The 23,530-nt window shown below is 40.7% G+C and overlaps 2 protein-coding genes and 1 pseudogene across 2 annotated transcripts; all 3 read right to left on the minus strand.

Moving 5' to 3' along the window:
* Positions 1 to 1,575: 1,575 nt before the first annotated feature.
* On the minus strand, positions 1,576 to 3,947 carry LOC129486273 (protocadherin beta-15-like; annotated as a pseudogene).
* LOC129486271 (protocadherin beta-18) lies at positions 3,837 to 9,925 on the minus strand. Its single transcript, XM_055285928.2, has one exon. The coding sequence runs from the start codon at positions 9,630 to 9,632 to the stop codon at positions 7,266 to 7,268; it is 2,367 nt and encodes a 788-aa protein (XP_055141903.1). The 5' UTR covers positions 9,633 to 9,925; the 3' UTR covers positions 3,837 to 7,265.
* Positions 9,926 to 17,011: 7,086 nt separating this feature from the next.
* On the minus strand, positions 17,012 to 21,880 carry PCDHB14 (protocadherin beta 14). Its single transcript, XM_055285909.2, has one exon. The coding sequence runs from the start codon at positions 19,920 to 19,922 to the stop codon at positions 17,394 to 17,396; it is 2,529 nt and encodes an 842-aa protein (XP_055141884.1). The 5' UTR covers positions 19,923 to 21,880; the 3' UTR covers positions 17,012 to 17,393.
* Between the last annotated feature and the right edge of the window lie 1,650 nt (positions 21,881 to 23,530).

Genomic DNA, 23,530 nt, shown 5'->3' on the forward strand with positions numbered 1-23,530 from the left:
ATATTAATATGAAAAGCCACAATAAAAACTCAGTAGGAAGAAAGGTCTAACTTACCAACAATGCAAGAATCTAAACATGCTTTTGACAACAAAAACCTCACTTAGGTCTCTTAATTAGAGGGAAATTTATTAAAGAGCACATATGTGTCTCCAACAACCTAAAGGAAAAAGACTTGGGAGGGACTGGAAAATCTAAAACAGGAAAATCTATGACAAGGTCATTCTTTTGGTACCTTATTTTTTCTTGTCTCTCAATAGATTGATGTTCTGTATTTTTTTCCAGGTGTTTAGCCAAATATGACACCACTTTCTGCTTATGTTCCTAACAAAGAGACTATGTTGTATCTGGTTCCTAAAGCCATTTTTTTTTTAAACAGGGAGAATCAGATTCGGCCAGCTAGAATCATCTTATTTTTGTGTTTGAAATCACAGAGGGAGGTGAGCCATATAAAATAAATGTGACTGCAACATTATACTTCAGCTAAAGACAGGGAGAATATTCCAGAAAAAGATCAGGTGGGCTAGATAGACACTACAAAAGGGAACTATGATTTTAAAATCTTGAGATAATCTAATAATCACTAAAGATGCTCATATGGCCAGGCGAGGTGGCTCACACCTGTAATCCCACACTTTGGGAGGCAGAGGCGAGCGTATCACCTGAGGTCAGGAGTTTGAGACCAGCCAAACTCCTGACCTCAGGAGCAAGTTTGAGTTCGGCCAACATGGTGAAATCCCATCTCTACTAAAACAAGGAGCCTGTAATCCCAGCTATTCAGGAGGCTGAGGCAGGAGAATCGCTTGAACCGGGGAGGCGAGGTTGCAGTGAGCCAGATCGCACCATTGCACTCCAGCCTGGGAGACAAGAGTGAAACTCTGTCTCAATAATAGTAATAATAATGCTCATATATGTTATGGAGTGAAGGTTATAAAAAGAGCAGAAAAGTCTTTAAGTTTGGGAAAAAATGTAGTCTTTCCCACCGCACCATTGCACTCTAGCCTGGGAGACAAGAGTGAAACTCTGTCTCAATAATAGTAATAGTAATGCTCATGTATGTTATGGAGTGAAGGTTATAAAAAGAGCAGAAAAGTCTTTAAGTTTGGGAAAAAATGTAGTCTTTCCCACTTCAAGCTATTGTGAAATAAAACGATGCAATTTTTGCAGACACTTTTCCATTTAAAAATTCATGACAGGTAAGCATAAGACAGAATCAATAGAATATGTACTAATAATCACTATATCATCGTTCTTGTCTTCTAAGCATCAAAAGTTTAGAAAAGCTTTCTTTAATGAAACGGAATGGAGCTGGAGTCTTCAAATCAACAGCCTGTGATTTTTGAGAAGTTGATAAATTGAACAAATATTACTTTTCATTAATGAGTAAACTTGAAAGTTGTATTCATCAAAATGGACATGATAAAAGGAGACTAAGTATGAACAAATAATCAAAGAAAATGTCTAATCTTAAGTAGGAAAATGAAATCAGCAAAATCTTAGAAAATCTAGATAGCGCAAAAAACATGACAGAGACTTAATATATTGATAAAGGACTAACCTTTATCCTAAATGCTCTGAAAAATCTACAGATTCTTACTTGAATCCAAAACCATTTACAAAGTTGGACTTTTCCTCCCGTCATTCACAGCGCCCGGATGCTTAGGGATAGCAGACTTCAGGAATTTGAATTCATTTGTCCCGGAGCCTCGCATCAGAAACACTTCATACTTGTACCTCTGGGATAGGGTCCTGGTGTCGCTCAAGTCCACCAGATGCCTGGAAAGAGGTCCTCGGGCACCGAGCAGCGACCCAGTGAGGCCGCCCTGCTCCTCCTGCACAGCCGCACCGCCACGAACAGGAGCACCGAAAAGAGGAAAAGCGACGACACCGAGGCCAACGCCACCACCAGGTAGACGGTGATTGAGTCGGCCTGGGCCTAGGCCGGGGCCGCCTCCGGGAGCGGCAGGTAGGGCTGGGAGAAGCCGTCCACCAGGAGCACGTGCAGCGTGGCGGTGGCCGAGCGCGGAGGCTCACCATTGTCCTTGACCAGGACCATCGGCCTGTGCTTGGCTGTGTCACGCTCGCTCAGCAGCCTGGCGGTGCATTGTGCGCCCACACGCCGAACAGCCCGGGATCCGTGGCCTTGAGCAACTGGTACGACAGCCAGGCGTTCTGGCCCGAGTCGCCGTCCACCGCCACCACCTTGGTCACCAGGTAGCCCGGCTCGGCGGCCCGGGCACCAGCTCCGTGCAGGGCGCGGAGCCGTTCTGCAGCGGGTACAGCACGAAGGGCGAGTTGCCGTTGGCGTCCAGCACCAGCGCGCGCACCAGCGCCTCGCTGCTCAGCGCCGGGGACCCGCGGTCTGCGGCGCCCACGCGGAACTCGAACGCCTGCAGGGCCTCGTAGTCCAGCGAGATGAGGGCAAACAAGTGGCCGTTGTCCGCGTTGATGGAGACCAGGGAGACGAGGGGCAGGTGCGGGTTCCGGCGCGGCAGCAGCGAGTAGGTGACCTGGACATTGGTGCCCGAGTCTCTGCGGTGCTGACGCTGCCAATACGCAGGGCGGGGCTGTTGTTCTCCCGGATGAACAGGGTGTAGAAGGTTTGGGTGAAGGCGGGGGCGTTGTCATTGACGTGGGAGACCAGCACCGTTATGTTGTACTCGGTTTTCAGCCTAGGAGTCCCCAAGTCAGTGGCTGTGATGGTGATGTTGTACTCGGCTCTAATCTCTTTGTCCAGTGGTCCTTCTGTTAACAGCCAGTATAAATTCTCAACGGAAGGTTTCAGCATGAACGGAATATCATTTTGAATTGAGCAAACTATTCTTCCATTTTCCCCAGAATCTCTGTCTTGAATGCTGAAAAGAGCTACAACGGTCTCGGGAGAATTTTCGCGGATGGGGCTTGTGAATGAAGCCATGGTCAGTTCCGGAGCGTTATCGTTGATATCTACCACCTGTATTATGACAGTGCATTTTCCAGAAAGACCTGTCCCATCAGAGGCTTTAATATCCACCTGATATGACACAATTTTTTCAAAATCTAATTTTCTGATTATTTTAATTTCTCCCCTTAGTTCATTAAGTGCAAATGTCCTAGAAATCTCTTCATCACCATAAAAAAATGAGTAGAATATTTCACCATTAATTCTCATGTCTGAATCTGTAGCGGAAACAGTGGCAACAAGGGATTCCAGGGGGCTGTTTTCTGATATCTGCACCTGATAGAGTGGCTGCACAAACTCAGGTGCATTGTAATTAATGTCCAAGATTTCAATGAGGACCAGAGCAGTCCCAGTTCTGGGAGGAGTCCCCCCACCTACTGTCATGAGAGTTAACCTGAGCTCGGCCTGCTCCTCCCGATCCAGGGCTTTGTCCAGAACCAGCTCTGGGTATTTTCTGCCTTCACTGCCATTTTGGGTGAGAGCGTGGACATGGGAGTTAGGGTAGATGGTGTAGTTTTGGATGTTATTGATGCCCACATCCAAATCTTGTGTATTTTTCAGAGGAAACACAGTTCCTGGAGGAGTATTTTCCATGATTTTCAAAATAATTTCTGCTTCTGGGAATACAGGGGAATTGTGTTTATGTCACTGATGAAAAGTTTAAACCTCCAAAGGTTCTTCCAGTAACACTTGGAATTGCAGCACACAAGGCTCAGTGAGTCTACACAATTCTTCCCGATCCAATGTCTCATTTACTTGCAGGTCTCCGGTCTGAAGGTTCAGCTGAAAATATTTTTTATTGTTGTTGTTAAAATTGACCCGAGCCCTCCACTGGTATATTTCTCTTACTTCTAGCCCTAGGTCCTTTGTTAGATTGGCCACAAAAGAACCACTTTCTGTTTCTTCTGCTACAGTATAAACGTTCCACTCCGCACAAGTCTGAGACAGCGTAACAAAGAGAAGCAGCACTTGCCTTATTCTAGGAAAGTGCTCCTTTTCAGTCTCCATTTCTCCAACACCAACAGCATTCAGGGTCTGGATGCCAATGTTGGGTCAGTAGGCAATCTGCTCTGGGAACCATTCCTTGCAGCAACGCAATTTTCGGTTAAGAAAGCCTCTTCTCTTTGATGTATCTAACGACTGCTAGCACAGTAGATGAAGAGATTCATTCTAACATTTCAGGAGTATTAACTTAAGTGATATACTAGCTAAAGCTGGTTTATTATGCAAACTCAATAGGTAGCTTAAGGAGTTGTGGATAACTTATTTGTGAATATTGCCTAAGGACTGTGAGCTTGTTATGTTGACTTGTTACAGTATCTAAAATAATTTATAAAGAGCATCACCATCTATTGTTAATACTGAGATACACACATGTTGAAGCTGTCACTGAGACCTTGAAGAGGGAGACAGACAAGATCATGGATATAAAGGCTGAAGTTAAAGTAAAAAGTAAAATGCAGAAGAAAACAAGTTAAGTTCACCTAAAATAGCACATTAAGCATATTCCCGACTGGAGAAGATCTCAACTCATTTTTAGTAAGCAATCATGTATCTCTTGTGGATTCATTGGAATCCTGAAACCCTAGCATGGAACTGAAATTTTTACTTCTAAGGAAAGAGAAAACATTTTTGGGGGGGAGACTTGGGGGTCTTCCCAACTGTACCAACTTTAGCCAATGTTTTACTCACAATGTTTAAATAGAATGCCACAACACATAATAGTGTCTATTAATTATCTAGCTAACTGAGAAAACTAAGGATGAGCCAAGTGTAAGAATTGTGGTTCATATTGGTTTCTCTTAAGGTATAAATAACTCACATCAACATTCTACTTTAGAATGTTTTCTTCTATACAAACAAATTCGATTAATTAAACTTTCAAAATATGAGAACATGCCAGTCATGGGCAAAATCTGATGGACAAATTTCCTTATAGAAATATTTTGGTCATGGATCCAAATTCACTATTATGGATTTACATGTCCAAGAAAATATGTCCTGAATGTCTATGCATTTTTTAATATTAATGGGATAGAAGCTTGTACCTATGTCAGTAACCTAATGAATCAAAGTTAGTTTTTTATTCCCATCTTTCATCTCTTGGATAAAGTTTCCTCTTTCTAAGATCTTAGCTCTTAGGCTTGGCAGACACTTAAATTTCTTTCATGAGGCTTTCTAGCAATAGAGTATATTAATTAAATATTTATTACTATAACTGAAATCATGAATCTATCCATATGATCTATAAATTGGGATTATTTATGGAGCAAGAATATTTTACATTACATGACAAAAATAATTTTGTTCACACTGAGCTTAGCAAGTAATTTTTTAAAAGAACGAGTCTGCTAAGGAGGGTATGATGATCCTGAGAAAAGGTACAGACACCCAAAACTTACAATTTCAGTGTTATTATTATTTTTTAAACTAAAAGTATTATTTAAAAAGTAATCATGGGACATACAAAATAATGGAGATAAAGTTAATGAGACATTTCATAAAGCCCTTTGTAGCATTTATCTGTTGAAAGACCTCATGAATTATTTACAAATTTAAATTTTGTTACATAAGCCTCTAGTATAGATTTGTTATCTCTAGGCTTGTACATCCTGTATTTCATTCATTAAGTTAATAATAGAAGCATGCAATAAAAGACCAGGGTTTCATGGTAGATAATCTAATTGAGTACTCAAGGTTATACATACCTTTCAAGTCTCTTTTGATTTCAAGAAATCCCCCTTCAAGATAGGTTAAACAAAGGAATTTTACTATTACCAATGGAGTCTTACTGTAGAACCCAAGGGCAATTAGACATTGGAGACTTCGGGGGAACTGAACTTAGGTGGACAGGTCTAGAGCTAAGTAGCTATCTTAGTCTCTACTGTTTTCTAGGCTTCCGCCTACTCCACTCTTATTCCTTTTCACTTTGACTCTTTCCTTCCATTTTATCTCCCTCTTTTTCTCACTATCTAGAAACTTATGAACATGGCTACCTCAGCCCACGTTCAACATTTATTCAAGAGGAAAAAGTAAATGAACTATATCTCAATCACAAATTTAGAGGTTTGGAGAATGTAGCTATTCCAGCTTAAATCAGGAATCTATCACAGGACCAATAAAAAATGATCAGGGCTCATGCTTGTAATCCCAACAATTTGGGAAGCTGATGCGGTACGATGAGTGGAGCCCAGGAGTTCAAGACTAGCCCGTGTGACATGGCAAGACCTCATCTCTTAAAAAACAAAATAAAACAGGGGGTAGGGCACTGTGTAAGAAAAGAAGGCCTGCAATGGAATAAGCATCACACTAGTGATCACCTCTCTTTGGTAGTATAGAGAAGTTCTCAGACAAGAAATGAGCATGAGCTGGATATATACATCTTAATCCAAAGAAGGTTTTAAATTTATTTAAATAAAACAACATCTACTAGCATATATATGGTTCACAAATAGTTATGAAAAAAAAAAAACCCTAAGTACAGGAAAAATTCTCTGCAATGTTTGCCAGAAAAGTAGAATGAAAAGATTATAGGTTTTTAAGAAAGAAACCTAAATTAGATAACATCTCAGAAACCAACCTAACCAGATAACAAGCAATTATGTTTTTATTCATATCATGCATTTACCTCTATAATAATATTCTCAATTACACAAAAACTGCTTTGGATAGAGGATCCACAGTGAGAACACTCAGAAAATATGAATGAGCACAGTGTGCAATTAAACTTGAAGGGAAAATAATATGTATGTGAATATATTATTTGAGGTTTTATTTCAAAACAGTGACTAAGCAAATTCCGGCTCTCTCAATTTTTTCACGGTTAAAACAACAACAAAAAATAGACTTAAATTCTTGTAATTTCTGAAAACTCTTGAGAAAAATGCAGTTACCCAAAATGAAAAACTCTACATAACAATGAATAAGATTTCAAAGAAATAGACTCATTCTTTTCTTTCCTTTTTTTTTTTTTTTTTTTGAGTCAGAGTCTGGCTCTGTCCCCCAGGCTGGAGTGCAGTGGCAGCATCTCGGCTCACTGCAAGCTCCGCCTCCCGGGTTCACGCCATTCTCCTGCCTCAGCCTCCCGAATAGCTGGGACTACAGGCGCCCGCCACCACGCCCTGCTAATTTTTTTGTATTTTTAGTAGAGACAGGGTTTCACTATGTTGGCCAGGATGGTCTCGAACTCCTGACCTCGTGATCCGCCCACCTCGGCCTCCCAAAGTGCTAGGATTACAGGCTTGAGCCACCGCGCCCGGCCATAGAAATAGACTCATTCTAAAAGTTCTGCATCATAATCAGATCCCTAATTGCACTCCATGCCATTCAGAAAGGTGGGGCTTTCTCCATTTCGCTATCCCGGGGCAGGAGATTGGGAATTATCGGCTTCAGGAATTTGAACTCATTTGCTGCTGAGCCTCCCGTCAGACACACCTCATACTGGTAGCTCTGGGATAGGGTCCCGGTGCCGCTCACGTCCACCAGATGTCCTGGAAAGGGACCCTCGGGCACCGAGCAGCGACCCACCGGGGCCGCCCTGCTCCTCCTGCACAGCCGCACCGCCACGAACAGGAGCACCGAGAGGAGGAAGAGCGATGACACCGAGGCCAATGCCACCACCAGGTAGACGGTGAGCGAGTCGGCCTGGGCCTGGGCCGGGGCCGCCTCCGGGAGCGGCAGGTAGGGCTGGGAGAAGCCGTCCACCAGGAGCACGTGCAGCGTGGCGGTGGCCGAGCGCGGAGGCTCGCCATTGTCCTTGACCAGCACCACCAGCCTGTGCTTGGCCGCGTCCCGCTCGCTCAGCAGCCTGGCGGTGCGCACCTCGCCATTGTGCGCCCACACGCCGAACAGCCCGGGCTCCGTGGCCTTGAGCAGCTGGTACGACAGCCAGGCGTTCTGGCCCGAGTCGCCGTCCACCGCCACCACCTTGGTCACCAGGTAGCCCGGCTCGGCCCCTCGGGGCACCAGTTCGGTGCAGGGCGCCGAGCCGTTCTGCAGCGGGTACAGCACGAAGGGCGAGTTGTCGTTGGCGTCCAGCACCAGCACGCGCACCAGCGCCTCGCTGCTCAGCGCCGGGGAGCCGTGGTCTGCGGCGCCCACGCGAAACTCGAAAGCCTGCAGGACCTCGTAGTCCAGCGACCTGAGGACGAATAGGTGGCCATTGTCCGCGTTGATGGAGACCAGGGAGGCGAGGGGCAGGTGCGGGTCCTGGGGCGGCAGCAGCGAGTAGGTGATCTGGGCGTTGGTGCCTGAGTCTGTGTCTGTGGCGCTGACGCTGCCGATGTGCAGGGCGGGGCTGTTGTTCTCGCGGACGAAGAGGGTGTAGGAGGTTTGGGTGAAGACGGGGGCGTTGTCATTGACGTCGGAGACCAGCACGGTTATGTTGTACTCGGTTTTCAGCCTGGGTGTCCCCAAGTCGGTCACGGTGATGGTGATGTTATATTCATTTCTGATCTCTCTGTCCAGTGGGTGTTCTGTTACCAGAGCGTAAAAATTCTTGAAGGTGGGCTTCAAGACAAAGGGGAGGTTGTCCTGAATTGAGCAAACCATTCTGCCATTGTCTCCAGCATCTTGGTCTCGTATGCTGAAAACAGCGACCACCATCTCAGGTGAAGAGTTTTCCGGTATGGGGCTGGTAAGAGATGTCATGGCTATTTCTGGCGGGTTGTCATTCACATCTACAACCCGAACTAAAATGCTTGATTTTCCAGAAAGGCTCCCACCGTCAACGGCCTGAATGTTTATGACATAAGATTGAATAATCTCGAAATCTAGAGGTGCTTTTAAATAGACTTCGCCAGAAATTGGATGGATTTCAAATGTTTTCCGTACATCTCTGGAGACGTGGGAAAATGAATAAGACAGTTCTCCATTTATTCCTGCATCTAAATCTGTAGCAGACGCTTTGATGATCAAAGAGTCCAGAGGGCTGCTCTCAGGTACATGAACTTCATAGACTGGCTTCTCAAATTCAGGGGCATTGTCATTGATGTCCAGGACCACAACGTTAATCAGTGTCGTCCCAGACCTGGGTGGAGACCCGCCATCCACGGCTGTTAGCGTTAAACTAAGCTCAGACTCCTTTTCTCGATCCAGGGATTGGTCCACTACCAACTCTGGATATTTTCTGCCCTCATCGCTGTCTCGTAATTTAAGGTGGAAATGGGGATTGGGACTTATTGTATAGTTTTGAACACCATTCTTTCCCACATCCAAGTCCTGCGCACTATCTATTTGGAATAAGGTTCCTAGAGTAGTACCTTCGGAGATTTTTAGAAGTATATGATTGTTTAGGAACGTGGGAGTGTGATCATTTATGTCTTTGACCAAAAGCTCAGCCCGAAAAAATTGCAACGGATTTTCAAATAACACCTGGAAATGCAATATACATGGCTCTGTGAGATCACAAAGTGCCTCCCGGTCCAGCTGCTCATTTAAGAGCAAGTCGCCATTCTGTGGATCCAATCGCAAATAAGGTTTATAGTCGTCAAAGATGACTCTGGCCCCCCGTGCAGCCAGGTCTTCCACATCCAAACCCATGTCTTTCACCATGTTGGCTATAAACGTGCCGACCTCCATTTCCTCTGCTATGGAATAGCTCCACGTCTCAGAACACACCAAAGACCCTCCCAGGAAAACAAAGAAAAGCAGCACTTGCCTTGTCCGCTGAGCTCTTCCCTTTCCCGGCTCCATGGCTCCTTAGCCAAACGTCTTTCTGTCGAAAACGTTTCCACTCAGTCTCTAGCAGCTCTTAAAGTTGCTCCTCTCACCTATCAGCCTGGACCTTTGGGAATCTAGAAACTCGTAATCCTTTTGCGAAGGTGTTGATGGTGCCCTACCTTTTGAAAATCTATTTTCTCCTGGTTTTCCAGCGCTTTCAGTTCCCATGGTTAAGGGAAACCAGAGCATCTGCGGTTACAAAAATTTCACCATCTTATCCTGCAGCGCCACCATGCGACTCTGCAGATTTTCAGGTTTTAGATAAATTCCAATACGTTTCAGACAAAATATTAATTTTTCTTGTGTGTTTGTCTATAAATTTCAATTATATTCTCCTCCTATATGCCTATTTTCCGAGTTGCATTTTTGTGATATGTGATGCTATTACCTTTCCATCATACAGCCATATAGCTGTAGTAGATGTAAGAAGCATATTTAAGATGTAGCCCCTGCCTCAAACGAGTTATGATCTCTCTGTGAAGACATATTAAACAACTAAAGATAGTGAAGAATACTCTTACATGTAATTGACTTAGTAGGCAAGAGATTTTTAGGAAAATTGGAAATGAGAATTAGAGGTCTTAGCTCTCTCCACAACTACTCTTAGAAAAGAGGAATGAGATCATGAACTTGAAAATGAACCTGGTATATGAAAACAGTTGCTTTGGAAAGGGTGAACATTTTGAGCTGCATAAATGGTACGATTTATTTAGGGATACTCAGTAGGAGACTTAGCTGGCAGGAGTAGAAAATAAATGCTCAAAAGTAGTGAGTAAAATAAAACATTTCTGGTTTTTAATCTAAAAACAAGTCTAGTTAAACATTTTTAAAAATATGAACAAATTAGGCCTCAGTTTAGTTGTGAAACTGAATTTCATCATTTGCAGACCCAGGCTTTCCAGAGGCACAATTCTAAACATGTTTATATATCCATTAATTAATTAGTTTAGCAGATAGTTATTGAGAATATACTTTGTGCAAGGAATGGTCATAAGTGTTAGGGATAGAAGGGTAAACAGACATAGTTCCTGCCATGCAAGAGGGAGACAGAAAAATGACCATGTATTTTAAATAGAGCACAATGAATGTCATGATAAAGAAAGTTCATGCTACTATAAGGGCATAGATGATGGTCATCTAACCAGAATTTGGAAATACAAGACAGATTTTTCTGGAGAAAGTATACTCTAAATTGATACATTAAAAATTAATAGGAGTACTTTAAACAAAAATTGGGCATGGGGTAAAATTGTTCAGGAAAACTAAAAACAAGATTGTGCAAATGCAAATAAAGAGAAGTATTTGGAGGAAATAAATAAAATCAATATGGCTAAGACATAGAGCAAGAGGAGAGAAGTGGTAAGAGTTGAAATTGGAAAGATAAGCAAATATTTTGTAACTATGTCAAAGCATTTGGACTTTATGCCAGTAGAAATGCAGGGTTATTAAAGGGATTATAATTAAAACAGAAAAGTGGCATGATTATGTTTCTACTTTTAAAAAAGATTATCCTGTTTCAGAGTTGTGAATAAATTAGAGAGGAATAAGATTAAAGGTGAGAGATTGATTACAAATGGTTGCAATAATACAAGTAAGAGGAAACATTGGCCTCAACTAGAAATGCAGTGAAGGAGTTGTATTAGAATTATAAAACAATAGGGGATGTGGTGATAAACATAGAAGGAGTGGGGTAGAAAGGCATGAAGGTAAATGTACTTTGTCTTCAGGCTTAGGGAACTGAGTGACTGTTGGTTCTATTAACTGATAAACACAGGAAGAGCAGAAGAAAGAGGAAAAGATATGGAGCTGGTGAAGGTATATTTAGTTTTGAGGAAGGGAACAGTTTTAATTTTGAATAGATGAGTCTGAGCATCCATATAGACAGTTATATAAATTAGCTTCTATCACATAAATGTAGTTGAGGAAAGACGTTTGGGCTATAGAGTCACATTTGGCATTTATTGGCATAAATGATGATTAAAGCTCTTCAGGAAAGATAATAAGTTGCAGATTAAAGGAAATATATTTGAATTTGTGACTTCAGACTTTATGTAGTTTTCAGAGACTACCATCTCCAGAGAGAGGTCATGGTTATAGGTGGCTAAGCTAGAGTAGAAGTGAATGTCATTAGAGATGAAGAAGGCTAGAAACAGAGATAGGTCAAACTCTTGGACCCAGAATTGTTGCAAGGGATGGGCAAAGAGGAAAATTATAAGAAGTCACATTTAAGAGATAAAATATCTTTACACTACTTCTTTCTTGTTATCTGGAATAATTTAAAATTAAACTGATAGCAAGTTGAGTTCATGCTCTCATTTGATGACTCTTACATGCAAAGACCATTTAGGTAGAAAGGTTTGCCAACTTCCTTCAGTACATTAAAGTTATCTTACTTTCTATTTTTTTCCATTGCTACTGTTGAGAAACATGGAGCATAGCTGTCAGTCTGTCATGTGTTTGTGGGTTCAAGGTCCTTTTCCCATGGCTTTTTTAAAAAAAGATTTCTCTTTTTCTTTGGTTTTCTGAGCTTTGAATACAATGTTTCTAGATATGGATATCTTTTTAAATTTATCCTGTTAGGTTTATTTAGGTCTCTTAAATCTGCTTGTTGAAGTTTTCATCAATTCTGAAGAATTAAAATTATTGTTGCTTTAACTATTGCTTCTGATACAATTTTTCTCTTATCTCCTTGGGCTCTGGTTAAACATATGTTAAACTTTTTTACTTTGTCCTCTGTTTCTAATATTTTCTTCTGTAATTTTCATCTTATCAACTTTCTGACCTACATATTGGATAAATTATATCCACATCTATCTTTCTCTTCAGTAATTATTTGTTTAGCTGTATCTAATCTTCTATTAAATTTTCTAGTTGGTTTAAAATTTTGATTATTATAGTTTTTCATTTCTAGGAGTTCTATTTTGTTTTCTAATCTGTCAAATTTTGTAGTATTTTTCCCTGTACACCTTCAAGTTTAACTTTTATTTCAATTAAAGTGCCTAGCATATTATAGACTGTGTCTGATAATTACAATATTTGAAATGCTTGCAGGTTTATTTTTATGTTCCTTTTTTCTGCTGGCTCTCACTCATAGTGTCATGTTCCCTTGTGTATGCACTTATCTTTGACTGTTTATGTTAAGAACATAAAAAATTAGTTGTATGAATGATTTGAGGCTTAGAGTGAATAAACATTCAAACATTCAAAAAATGGGCGACAGAGCGAGACTCCTTCTCAAAAAAAAAAAAAGCTGTAAGGTCACATTCACATTCGCTATAAGAAGTCAGATTTCAACTGGGTGTGGTGGCTCACGCCTGTAATCCCAGCACTTTAGGAGGCTGAGGCAGGCAGATCACCTGAGGTAGGGAGTTCAAGACCAGCCTGACCAACGTGGAGAAACCCCATGTCTACTTAAACAAAAAAAATACAAAATGGCCGGGCGTGGTGGTGCATGCCTGTAATCCCGGCTACTAGGGAGGCTGAGGCAGGAGAATCGCTTAAACCCAGGAGGTGGAGGTTGTAGTGGGCAGAGATTGTGCCATTGCACTCCAGCCTGGGCAACAAGAGCGAAACTCTGTCTCGAAAAAAAAAAAAAGAAGTTAGATTTCATAAAAGATCTGCATTTGATTCTATCAGTTCCTGGGAGAACTGTCAATGATCACTTTAAATCAAGTTTAAGGCTAAAAATCAAGTTAAAGGCTAAAAATCAAGTTCAAGGCTGAAATTCCCCACAAGGGTTCATCCATTTCCAGTTTACTCTCACTCCAAGGTGTGGCTCTTAGGGATCCATGCTTATTAATAGAGGTTCAAGTTTTCCAGGATTCCCAAGGAAAAAGTAGATTTTGGTCTTGCTTATCTCTCTGGGTTTCTTTTTAACATTAGCTCTAACCTGACAATATATTAATATCTCAATAGCTAATTGTTTTCAGTGAAATCATTGTGCTACATAATTTTTACCAACCTTGTTAAAAATGTAAAGTCTCAGGGATATTGTTGCAACTCAAAATTACAAGTAAACTCTTAGCTTTCATATTCTATGGGCAACTGATTATTTTGGAAGGCTAAGAAATAATAGTATTTTTAAACAACTTCAACTGTTCAATACTAAATCAATTCTATAATGACATAATGAATTTAAACAATCTCTTGGAAGAGACAACTGCCATTTACATTGGTATTCATTCTCACTTCTTTCTATACGCCTTATTCCCCTATATATACACAAATAGCTTTCCTATATTCTCTCTTCTTTCCCCTCATAATGTGTATTTATATATTTGCATATGTCTATAAATATAAGATATTGTGTATACCACTGTACTATAAATCTTTGTCTCTTTTTTCTTTTAAGATATTTGAGATTTATTCAAGTGATTGCATGTCTAGCTAACTCCTTTTGATCACTGCATAATAATCTTTCACTAACATGTTACTCATTTTATCAATTGCTTTACTGATGGATATGTAAGTGGAGTCCTATTCTTCACTTTCCCAGGATGAATATTCTTATATACATCATTTTGTAAAGCTCTATCAGAGTTTTCTGGCTTACACACTCCAATAGAATTGCTGAATTATAGAGTACATATATGTTAAATTTTACTAAATACTATCAGAAAGCTCTCTAAATAGGCTGTACATGTGATTTCCTATTATCCCACTTGATATTACCCAAATCTCTCATCTTTACTAATTTTAGTGTATGTTTCACCAACTAAAAAGGTTGAACTTCATTTAAAGCTATTTTCAGACTTTCTGTTTTCTCTTTTTTTGAATTTCCTTTTCCTTTGTCTTAAAAAAATCCTATCGTCTCTCCTGGCTTTGTTGTTGTTGATTTGCAAGACTTATTTGAACAATGTAAATATTAATCTTGTCAGTTAAAATACTGCAGGTGGCTTCTCACTGTCATCTGTTAGTTTGTCTGTGCTATCCTTTAATTTTGAGGCAGTAATATTCAACAATTTGTATTTTTCTTTTTTGTGCCTTAAAGCCTTTTTAAGAAATCCAAACCCAAACTAAGATGATATGAATATTTTTACCTAGATTTATTTCATCTCTTCCAATTCAAATATTTCAAATTCACCTATTACATACATACGAAGGTTGTTTTTATATGACATGAGATAGGGATTTTGTTTCTGTATATAGTGAACCAATCTCCCCAATAACATTTGCTACATAATCTCTCTTCTCCACCAACCCCAGTTATTATGATACCTCCTGTGACCAAGTTGTCTTATATAAAAGGATCTGACCCTGGATTCTATTCTATCTGGTAGTCTATGAGTCTGTTCCTGAATTGTTCAGATAGATTTACCTACTTCATATTTGTAGTATGTACTATTATCTATAATGTAAGGCATTCCCTCATTTTTCTTTTTAAAAATTATCCTAGCTTTTCATGCAACTTGTTCTTCTATATTAATATTAGAAACCATTTTTAGATCCTTAACTACTTATGATGGATTTCGCTGGAATTGCATTGAATTTATAAATTATTTTGGGAAGCATAGATCTTTATTAAGTAGTTCTATCAAGGAATTAGCATCTGTCTCAATTAACTCAGACATTTAATTATTTCATTTAGTGTTTTATCGACATCATTCACTTTTCCATAAAGGTTTTCTGACTTCTTTGTTAGCCTAATTTCTAGAAACATTATAGTTTCAATACTATTTAAAATTTTCATTTATAATTGATAATACTGAGGTTAAAAATACACTACTTTTATTTCTCTTTCCATTTCACTTTTTTCTACCTTATTCTAGTCTTTCTTCTCTCTTTCTTTAGTTTTTACTTACTTCAGTTTTTACATTAGCAGTGACTTTTAAGAGCATAATTTTGCCTCTTATGACTCTGAGGGAAAAAGGGGACCCAAATATTCTTTTCAGGATTTTATTGTTTAAATGTCAATTTTAAGAAATCCACACAACAAATAATTACTTGTTACAATGAAAAATAAAATCAGTGAAAATTGCATGAAGTAGAGGGAAGAAATCTAAGGAAACTGGAATTTGTTTCACCTATTTCACAATGGCAAGTGAAATTCCACTTTACTACATCATCTGGTCTATAATAGTATTTAATCTTGTAACAGCAATTTCAAAAATGTATACGCACACTAGCCCTATATCCATACTACATTCTAGTTACCAAAATCTCTATCTATAATCTATAGAACTTTCTTTTAGAGCTGAGATATAATATGTTACATGATGAGGCATCTATAAACCATAAATGCCTACCCATTCCTTCTTTGTAAGCATCTGAGAGAGGCCACGAAGTATTAATGATGTTTTATATTTACTCAATAATTAATAGGAAAGTGAAACTAAATCATTTTCTTTAACAGTTTGAATCTTCATTTAAATTTCTTATGAAGTTCTTGCTTTGTACTCATCTGATGGAAGGCTATTTTACCCAGGATAAGACCCTAAATTATTTTCTGCTTTAGTAATAAACAACACAAAATTTAAGCTAGTAAACACGATGTATTTAAAGAAAATTAGGCCGGGCGTAATGGCTCATGCCTATAATCTTAGCACTTCGGGAGGCCAAAGCAGGTGGATCACTTGAGTTCAGGAGTTCGAGACTAGCCTGGGCCACATGGCAAAACTCCATCTCTACCACATATACAAAAATTTAGCTAGGCATCGTGGTGGGTGCCTGTAGTTCAAGCTATTTAGTAGGCTGAAGCAGGAGGATTGCCTGAGCCCAGAATGTCGAGGCTGCAGTGAGCCAAGATCCTGCCACTACACTCTGGCCTGGACAACGAAGTGAGACTTTGTCTCAAAAAACAAAAACAAAAAACTAGCTAAGGCAGGCAGATCGTTTGAGCCAAGGAGTTCCAGATCAGACTGGGAAAGATGGCAAGATTCCATCCGTACAAAAAAAATACAAAAGAATTAGCCAGGCCGTGGTGGCCTGTGCCAGTGGTCCCAGATACTCAGGAGGCTGAGGCAGGAGAATCACCTGAACCCAGGAAGTCAAGGCTGCAGTGAGCCATGATGGTGCCACTGCATTCCAGCCAGGTCAATGGAATGAGACCCTGTCTCAAAAAACATAAATAAATTAAATTAAATTAAGAAAACTAAAGAGCGACAGCAAGGCCCAGAGCATTGTAAGACTCGTCCTCCACAACAGGATTATCAACAAAAGTAGTTACAGAAAAAATTGCTTAAGAAATTAATAATTTCCAATGTGACCACTTAAGTTTCATCATAAAGTAAATATTTGAAAAACTAATAAGGTTCTCTAGAACTGAAAATGGAGGGATAGCATCTTTTTTACCTTTTCTAAAGAACATTTTCAGAGAGAATAGTGTGATAAATGCACTACATTTTCGACCCAGATTCAGCAACACTTTTTATTTTTACTTTATGTTTTGATGGTGTCTAGATTTAAGTTACATATATAATGACATTAGCTCTTAATACTTTAGTTTGCATATCCAAATAATTGAGAATATTGTCTTGCATAATGCCATTATCACAGTAAAAATAGCAATAACTCCATTAATATAACATTTTGACCAAATAAATGAAAAACCAGAAAACACAGATTACATTTCCATGTCATTATAGCCACTAATAAAGATTTTTAAAGAAACTGTGAGAAAAACAAGAGCTATAATCATGCATGCAACTACAGTACAACCAAGAATCCACAAAAGATTATGCAAAAAGTACCATCAGCTTGCCAAGAATAACTAAAAATTAGAAATTTAAAATAGTTTTATTGAATGTTAAATCCAAAGCTATTTCGAAAGTTCTCGATTTCCCCCATATTCTTACCAGTGTCATGAACTTGACAATTGGGGATAATCGGCTTCAGAAATTTGAACTCATTTGTCCCGGAACCTCCCGTCAGACACACCTCGTATTGGTAGCTCTGGGACAGGGTCCCGGTGCCGCTCACGTCCACCAGATGTCCTGGAAAGGGACCCTCGGGCACCGAGCAGCGACCCACCGGGGCCGCCCTGCTCCTCCTGCACAGCCGCACCGCCACGAACAGGAGCACCGAGAAGAGGAAGAGCGACGACACCGAGGCCAACGCCACCACCAGGTAGACCGTGAGCGAGTCGGCCTGGGCCTGGGCGGGGGCCGCCTCCGGGAGCGGCAGGTAGGGCTGAGAGAAGCCGCCCACCAGGAGCACGTGCAGCGTGGCGGTGGCCGAGCGCGGAGGGTCGCCATTGTCCTTGACCAGCACCACCAGCCTGTGCTTGGCCGCGTCGCGCTCGCTCAGCAGCCTGGCGGTGCGCACCTCGCCATTGTGCGCCCACACACCGAACAGCCCGGGCTCCGTGGCCTTGAGCAGCTGGTACGACAGCCAGGCGTTCTGGCCCGAGTCGCCGTCCACCGCCACCACTTTGGTCACCAGGTAGCCCGGCTCGGCCCCCCGGGGCACCAGCTCGGTGCAGGGCGCGGAGCCGTTCTGCAGCGGGTACAGCACGAAGGGCGAGTTGTCGTTGGCGTCCAGCACCAGCACGCGCACCAGCGCCTCGCTGCTCAGCGCCGGGGAGCCGCGGTCTGTGGCGCCCACAAGGAACTCGAACTCCTGCAGGGCCTCGTAGTCCAGCGACCTGAGGGCGAACAGGTGGCCGTTGTCGGCGTTGATGGAGACCAGGGAGGCGAGGGGCAGGTGCGGGTCCTGGGGCGGCAGCAGCGAGTAGGTGACCTGGGCGTTGGTGCCTGAGTCTCTGTCTGTGGCGCTGATGCTGCCGATGTGCAGGGCGGGGCTGTTGTTCTCGCGGACCAACAGGGTGTAGGAGGTTTGGGTGAAGATGGGGGCGTTGTCATTGACGTCAGAGACCAGCACGGTTATGTTGTACTCGGTTTTCAGCCTGGGTGTCCCCAAGTCTGTGACGGTGATCGTGATGTTGTACTCGGCTTGGCTCTCTCTGTCCAGTGCTTTTTCAGAAACTAGAGTGAAAAAGTTCTTGAAGGTCGGTTTCAGGAAAAAAGGGAGATTATCCTGAATAGAGCAAATCATCCTCCCATTGTCTCCAGAGTCTTGGTCTAGGATACTAAAAAGAGCTACTAGCGTCTCTGAGGCATTCTCTGGAATTCTCTTTGTAATCGACGATATGGTTACTTCTGGTGGGTTGTCGTTTATATCCATAACTTTAACTAGAAGGGTGCATTTTCCTGAAAGACCTCCACCATCTGTTGCCTGAATATTTATAGTGTAGGACTGTATTACTTCAAAATCCAGGGGTGATCTCAAATTAACTTCCCCAGATATTGGATTAATTTCAAATGTTTTACGAATATCTTCTGATGCATGGAAAAATGTGTAAGATATTTTTCCATAGTTTCCTGCATCCAGATCCTTAGCTGAGATGGTGGCAATCCAGGAGCCAAGGGGTCTATCCTCGGGGACTTGCACCTCATAGAGACTCTGAGGAAATTCAGGGGCATTATCATTGATGTCCAACACCTTAATGAGAACCAAAGTTGTCCCAGACTTGGGTGGGGATCCACCATCCACGGCTGTGACTCTTAATCTGAGTTCAGCTTCCTGTTCATAATCTAAAGCTCTATCTAGGACCAGCTCTGGGTATATCTTTCTGTCACTACTGTCTGGAATTTTAATGTAGAAGTGAGAATTGGGGCTAATTGTGTAGTTTTGGAGACTGTTGCTTCCGACATCCAAATCTTGAGCACTCTCCATTAGAAATGTAGTTCCAATAGTGGTACCTTCTGATATTTTAATAAGTATTTCCTTGTCTAGGAATGTAGGGGAGTGATCATTTATGTCTTTGACACGCAGCTCAACCCGAAAAAACTGTAAAGGGTTTTCCAAAACCACCTGAAAATGCAGCACACAGGGCTCGGTGGAGCCACACAGCTCATCTCGGTCTAGTTTCTCATTTAGGAGCAAATCCCCAGTCAGCAAATCAAGGTGCAAATACTTTTTATTATCATCAGACACTACCCGGGCTTCACGTGAAGACAGCTCCTCCACCCCCAGCCCTAGGTCCCTCGCTAGATTAGCCACAAAAGAGCCAATTTCTGTTTCCTCTGCCACAGAATAGTGTGCAGATTCAGTACCTGCCCGAGACAATCCCAGCAAAACAAGGAATATTAGAACTTGCCTTTTTCGCAGATCGAGTGCCCCTCTGATCTCCATGGTTCCTTTAGGCAATCTCTTGTGGAAAAATTGAAGCTCAGCCCTAATTTTGGAAGCTGAAGCTCTGGTTTTTAATAGGAACCCCCTGGAGAGTGCATCCTCCAGCAGCTCTGTAGGCGAAGCTCCTTTCATGCCTGTCTTTTCAGTGGGCTGGATGCTTTCTGTTCTCCTGAATAGCGAAGCTCACCCTGCCAGCCTATGTACTGTTTTCGTCTTATCCTGTAGCGCCACCATGTGTCTCCATGTTTTTTTTTCATTAAAAAAGTTTTCCTCTTTGAACAAGTAATTCATAAATACATCCAGAACATTCGAAACAAATCCCAGACATCATTTTTTTACCTTTAAATACTTCACTAAGTATTTTTAATAGACAAGGCCTTCTAAAAGATAATTGTAATATAACGTTCACAATCAACAACTTGAGCAATAATTCCTCGACATAATTTATACTGCATTTGGTTTTCCCCAGTTCTCTCCAAAATGTCCCTTGCCGTTGGTTGGTTTGAATTTGAATCCAGAAAAGGTCCATACACTGCATTATCACTGTTTCGAATGCTTGACACTAACGGATCTGTTAAAATATTCTGAACTGAAGAAATAATTTTTTATTTAAGCCATTTCTCGAGTAATTACAAATATATTCTCTTCTTCACTCTTGTAAATACTTGTTGTCAGCTATAGTTGGTAATGTCATTACTTTTTTCACTTTTATATTTTAAAAATATAAAGAAGGACATGGCACAAATAAGTTAGAGATAATTCTTGCTCTTCTGGAGCTCACAAGCTAGAAAAATTGGCAGACAAGTAAATAAAGTATGTCATGTATGCATTTATAAAAAGTAATATAGAAATACCTAGAAAGGACCTCTTGTACCTAGGAGGCTGCACACCTTAGTGCTTAGGAATATGGGATCTGGAACCAAATTATCAATATTAGAATCCTGATTATGTAACTCACTATCTATAAGCTTGGGCAAGTTATAGATATCTTTGTTTCCTCACCTGTAAAATGGGGTAATAATAATATTTGCCTATGATTATTATCGTAGGCATCTAATTAATTAATATTTACAAAGTGGTTTGTAAGTGCTGGTTAAGTGTCTATCAAAAATAAAATAATTAAGATCGAAGTCGGACTTGGGACATCAGTGAAAGCTTTCCTGAGGTAATGAAAAATACATTGTGATCTGAAGGAACTAGCAGGAGAAGGAGGAATATTTCAGATGGGCATTTTGAGGAACACAGATAAGTGAAGCATGCCTTGGACTTTAAAAACTATGGAAGGGGAGGGTCTAACAATGAAATTAGGGTTAAAAGCATGGTGAGAACATGAATCATTATACAGGTCATATCATGCATTCTTGCATTTATCCTAAAGGTAATTCAAGTACAAAGATGGGTTTTAAACATCTGATTAACATGATTACATCTGCATTTAAAAAATCAGTTTGGCTGCATTATGGAGAATTAATTTCAGGGGGAATGACTGGAGAATCAAGGAGATCAGATAAGAGATGATGATAGTCTGGATGAGGATAATGCCAGTGTGGATGGAGAGAATAGGAATGAGTAGAAATGTATGAGGAGATGAAATATTTTCAACTGTTGGTTGATAGGTTGCATGGGGAGAAAAAGGGGAAAGACTCAGAGATGATATCACACCTCTGGACTGGGCAACTGGATGACTAGTGGTGTCATTCACTAGGACAGGGAATGTTAAAAAACATAATTGGGGTGGAAAAAGATGAAGTGTTCAGTTTTGAACATGCTGATATTGAGGTAAGTGCCTGTAGGATGTGTGTTTGTGTGTTTGTGTGGTGGTGTGTGTGTGTGTGTGTTTGCATATAACCAAAGCATAGGAAATAAATCTGGGCTGGCAATATGAACTTTGGTGTGTGTATATATATATATATATATATATAGAGAGAGAGAGAGAGAGAGAGAGAGAGCATATATAGAGAGCGTATATAGAGAGCATATATATAGAGCATATATATATATATAGCATTCATGGTTTCAATCACCGTATATATATATATATACCATGAATGGTCTAGGATAACCAAGCAAAAGTGTGTCAAATCAGTATAAAGGAGGCTTGGCACAGAACTCTGAGAAACATCTTCATTTAGAGGAGACAGGGCAAGAAGTATATTTGAAAAGATAAAGAAGGCTCAGAGTTCAAAATCATGAAATCAAAAGCAAATAGCATTTTAAGGAGATGAGGAAGATCAATGGCTGCAAATGCTTCAGAAAAGTCAAGAAAAATAAGTATGACAATTATCCATTGGGCTTAAAAAGATGGTCATTGTGGAGGATTCTGATAGATGTCTGACAAAATCTGTTTTCCCTTGCTTCTATAGTAATAGAACTATACCTAGGTACGTGGCCATGAAAGTAGATTGCCCATCCCAGCCTCCCTTGTATTTGAGTGTGGGCAGTGACCCAGCTACAGCCATGCAGATTATATTACCATAGGGACTGTTGAAGAAATTACTTGAAAGAAAATTTGGTTTCAGAGGGACTGTGAGGATGAAAGCTGCCCTACCTACCTAATAATTTTTACACTGGTACTGTCATGTGAAAAAGAGAGACATGTTTACAAGCCACTGTGTCATTGCATCACATTGGTTCCACAGTATAATCTTAACTTATATGGAAATCTTTGATAACATTTGCAATAGCAGTTTCAGTAGAATGATTGTGATGAAAATTAGATTGTACTTTGGTGCAAAGTGAGAGGGATGAGGAGGCAAAAATAAGGTAGATGGTTCTTTCAACAATTTTTTTTTTTTTGAGACAGGGTCTCAGTCTGTCACCCGGGCTCACTGGCTCACTGCAGCCAGGCTCTCAAGAAATTTGTAAAGAATGAAAAGGCTGTAAAAAGGAATAAGAAATACATTGGTATCTGGAGAAGAATTCAGACTCAGAGAGTATTTTAAAGACTAGAGAAACTTGAATATATTTAAAATGCCAATGTTCAGTAGGGAAGGAGAAAATTAAGATACAGAAGGGATCATGCAAGTCCCCTGGAAAGGTTGTTAAAGATGGGATCCAGGCAATGTATGAAGGGATTGGATTTAGACCAGTGGGAGGGACCTCAGCAGGTGAAAAGTATAGATACAGATGCTGTTAAAGCTGTGGAGTAGGGGACAGGAAAATGAATTTCTAGCTGATGGATTCTATTTTCTCAATAAGGTATTAGGCAAGTTCATCTGATAAAAGGGGTATCTAAGTGGTAGGGTAAGAAGTTTAAAGTAAGATAAGTAGGTTTAAAATAGTTGTTGTGGAGCGTAGAAGAGAAAGCTCATTAGAAAAATTATAAAAGGAGTTCTTGGTCTCAGAAGCCCAATTAGGTTTGAATATTATACATTTATAGTGGCAGTGGTATTGCTAATTTTGTAAGTTTGGTCTTATAGAGTGCAGCACTCCATGTGTAAGAGAGGAGGAGGACTATATTCATCTGGGCTGGAGTTTCATCAGGTGGTTTTAGTGAAGGAAAATTGAACAAGGGAATTGAGAATATGGGCGTGAGAGCAACTGGGAGTGGTCAACCAGGAAATCAGCTGGATAAGAAGGAAATTAAAACAGGAGCGTTTGATAGGTAGTATCAGCATCATGGAATGGAGCCTCCTGATAAGGTCAAAGACAAGATGTGATAGAAACAGCAGAATGAGAAGGTTGTAGGCATAGACAATTGTGCTCTCAGAGGGAGATAGCTGAAATTATTATATCATAGA

The sequence above is a fragment of the Symphalangus syndactylus genome, chromosome 7 (genome assembly GCF_028878055.3).
Source record: "Symphalangus syndactylus isolate Jambi chromosome 7, NHGRI_mSymSyn1-v2.1_pri, whole genome shotgun sequence".
In the NCBI taxonomy this organism is placed as follows: Eukaryota; Metazoa; Chordata; class Mammalia; order Primates; family Hylobatidae; genus Symphalangus; species Symphalangus syndactylus.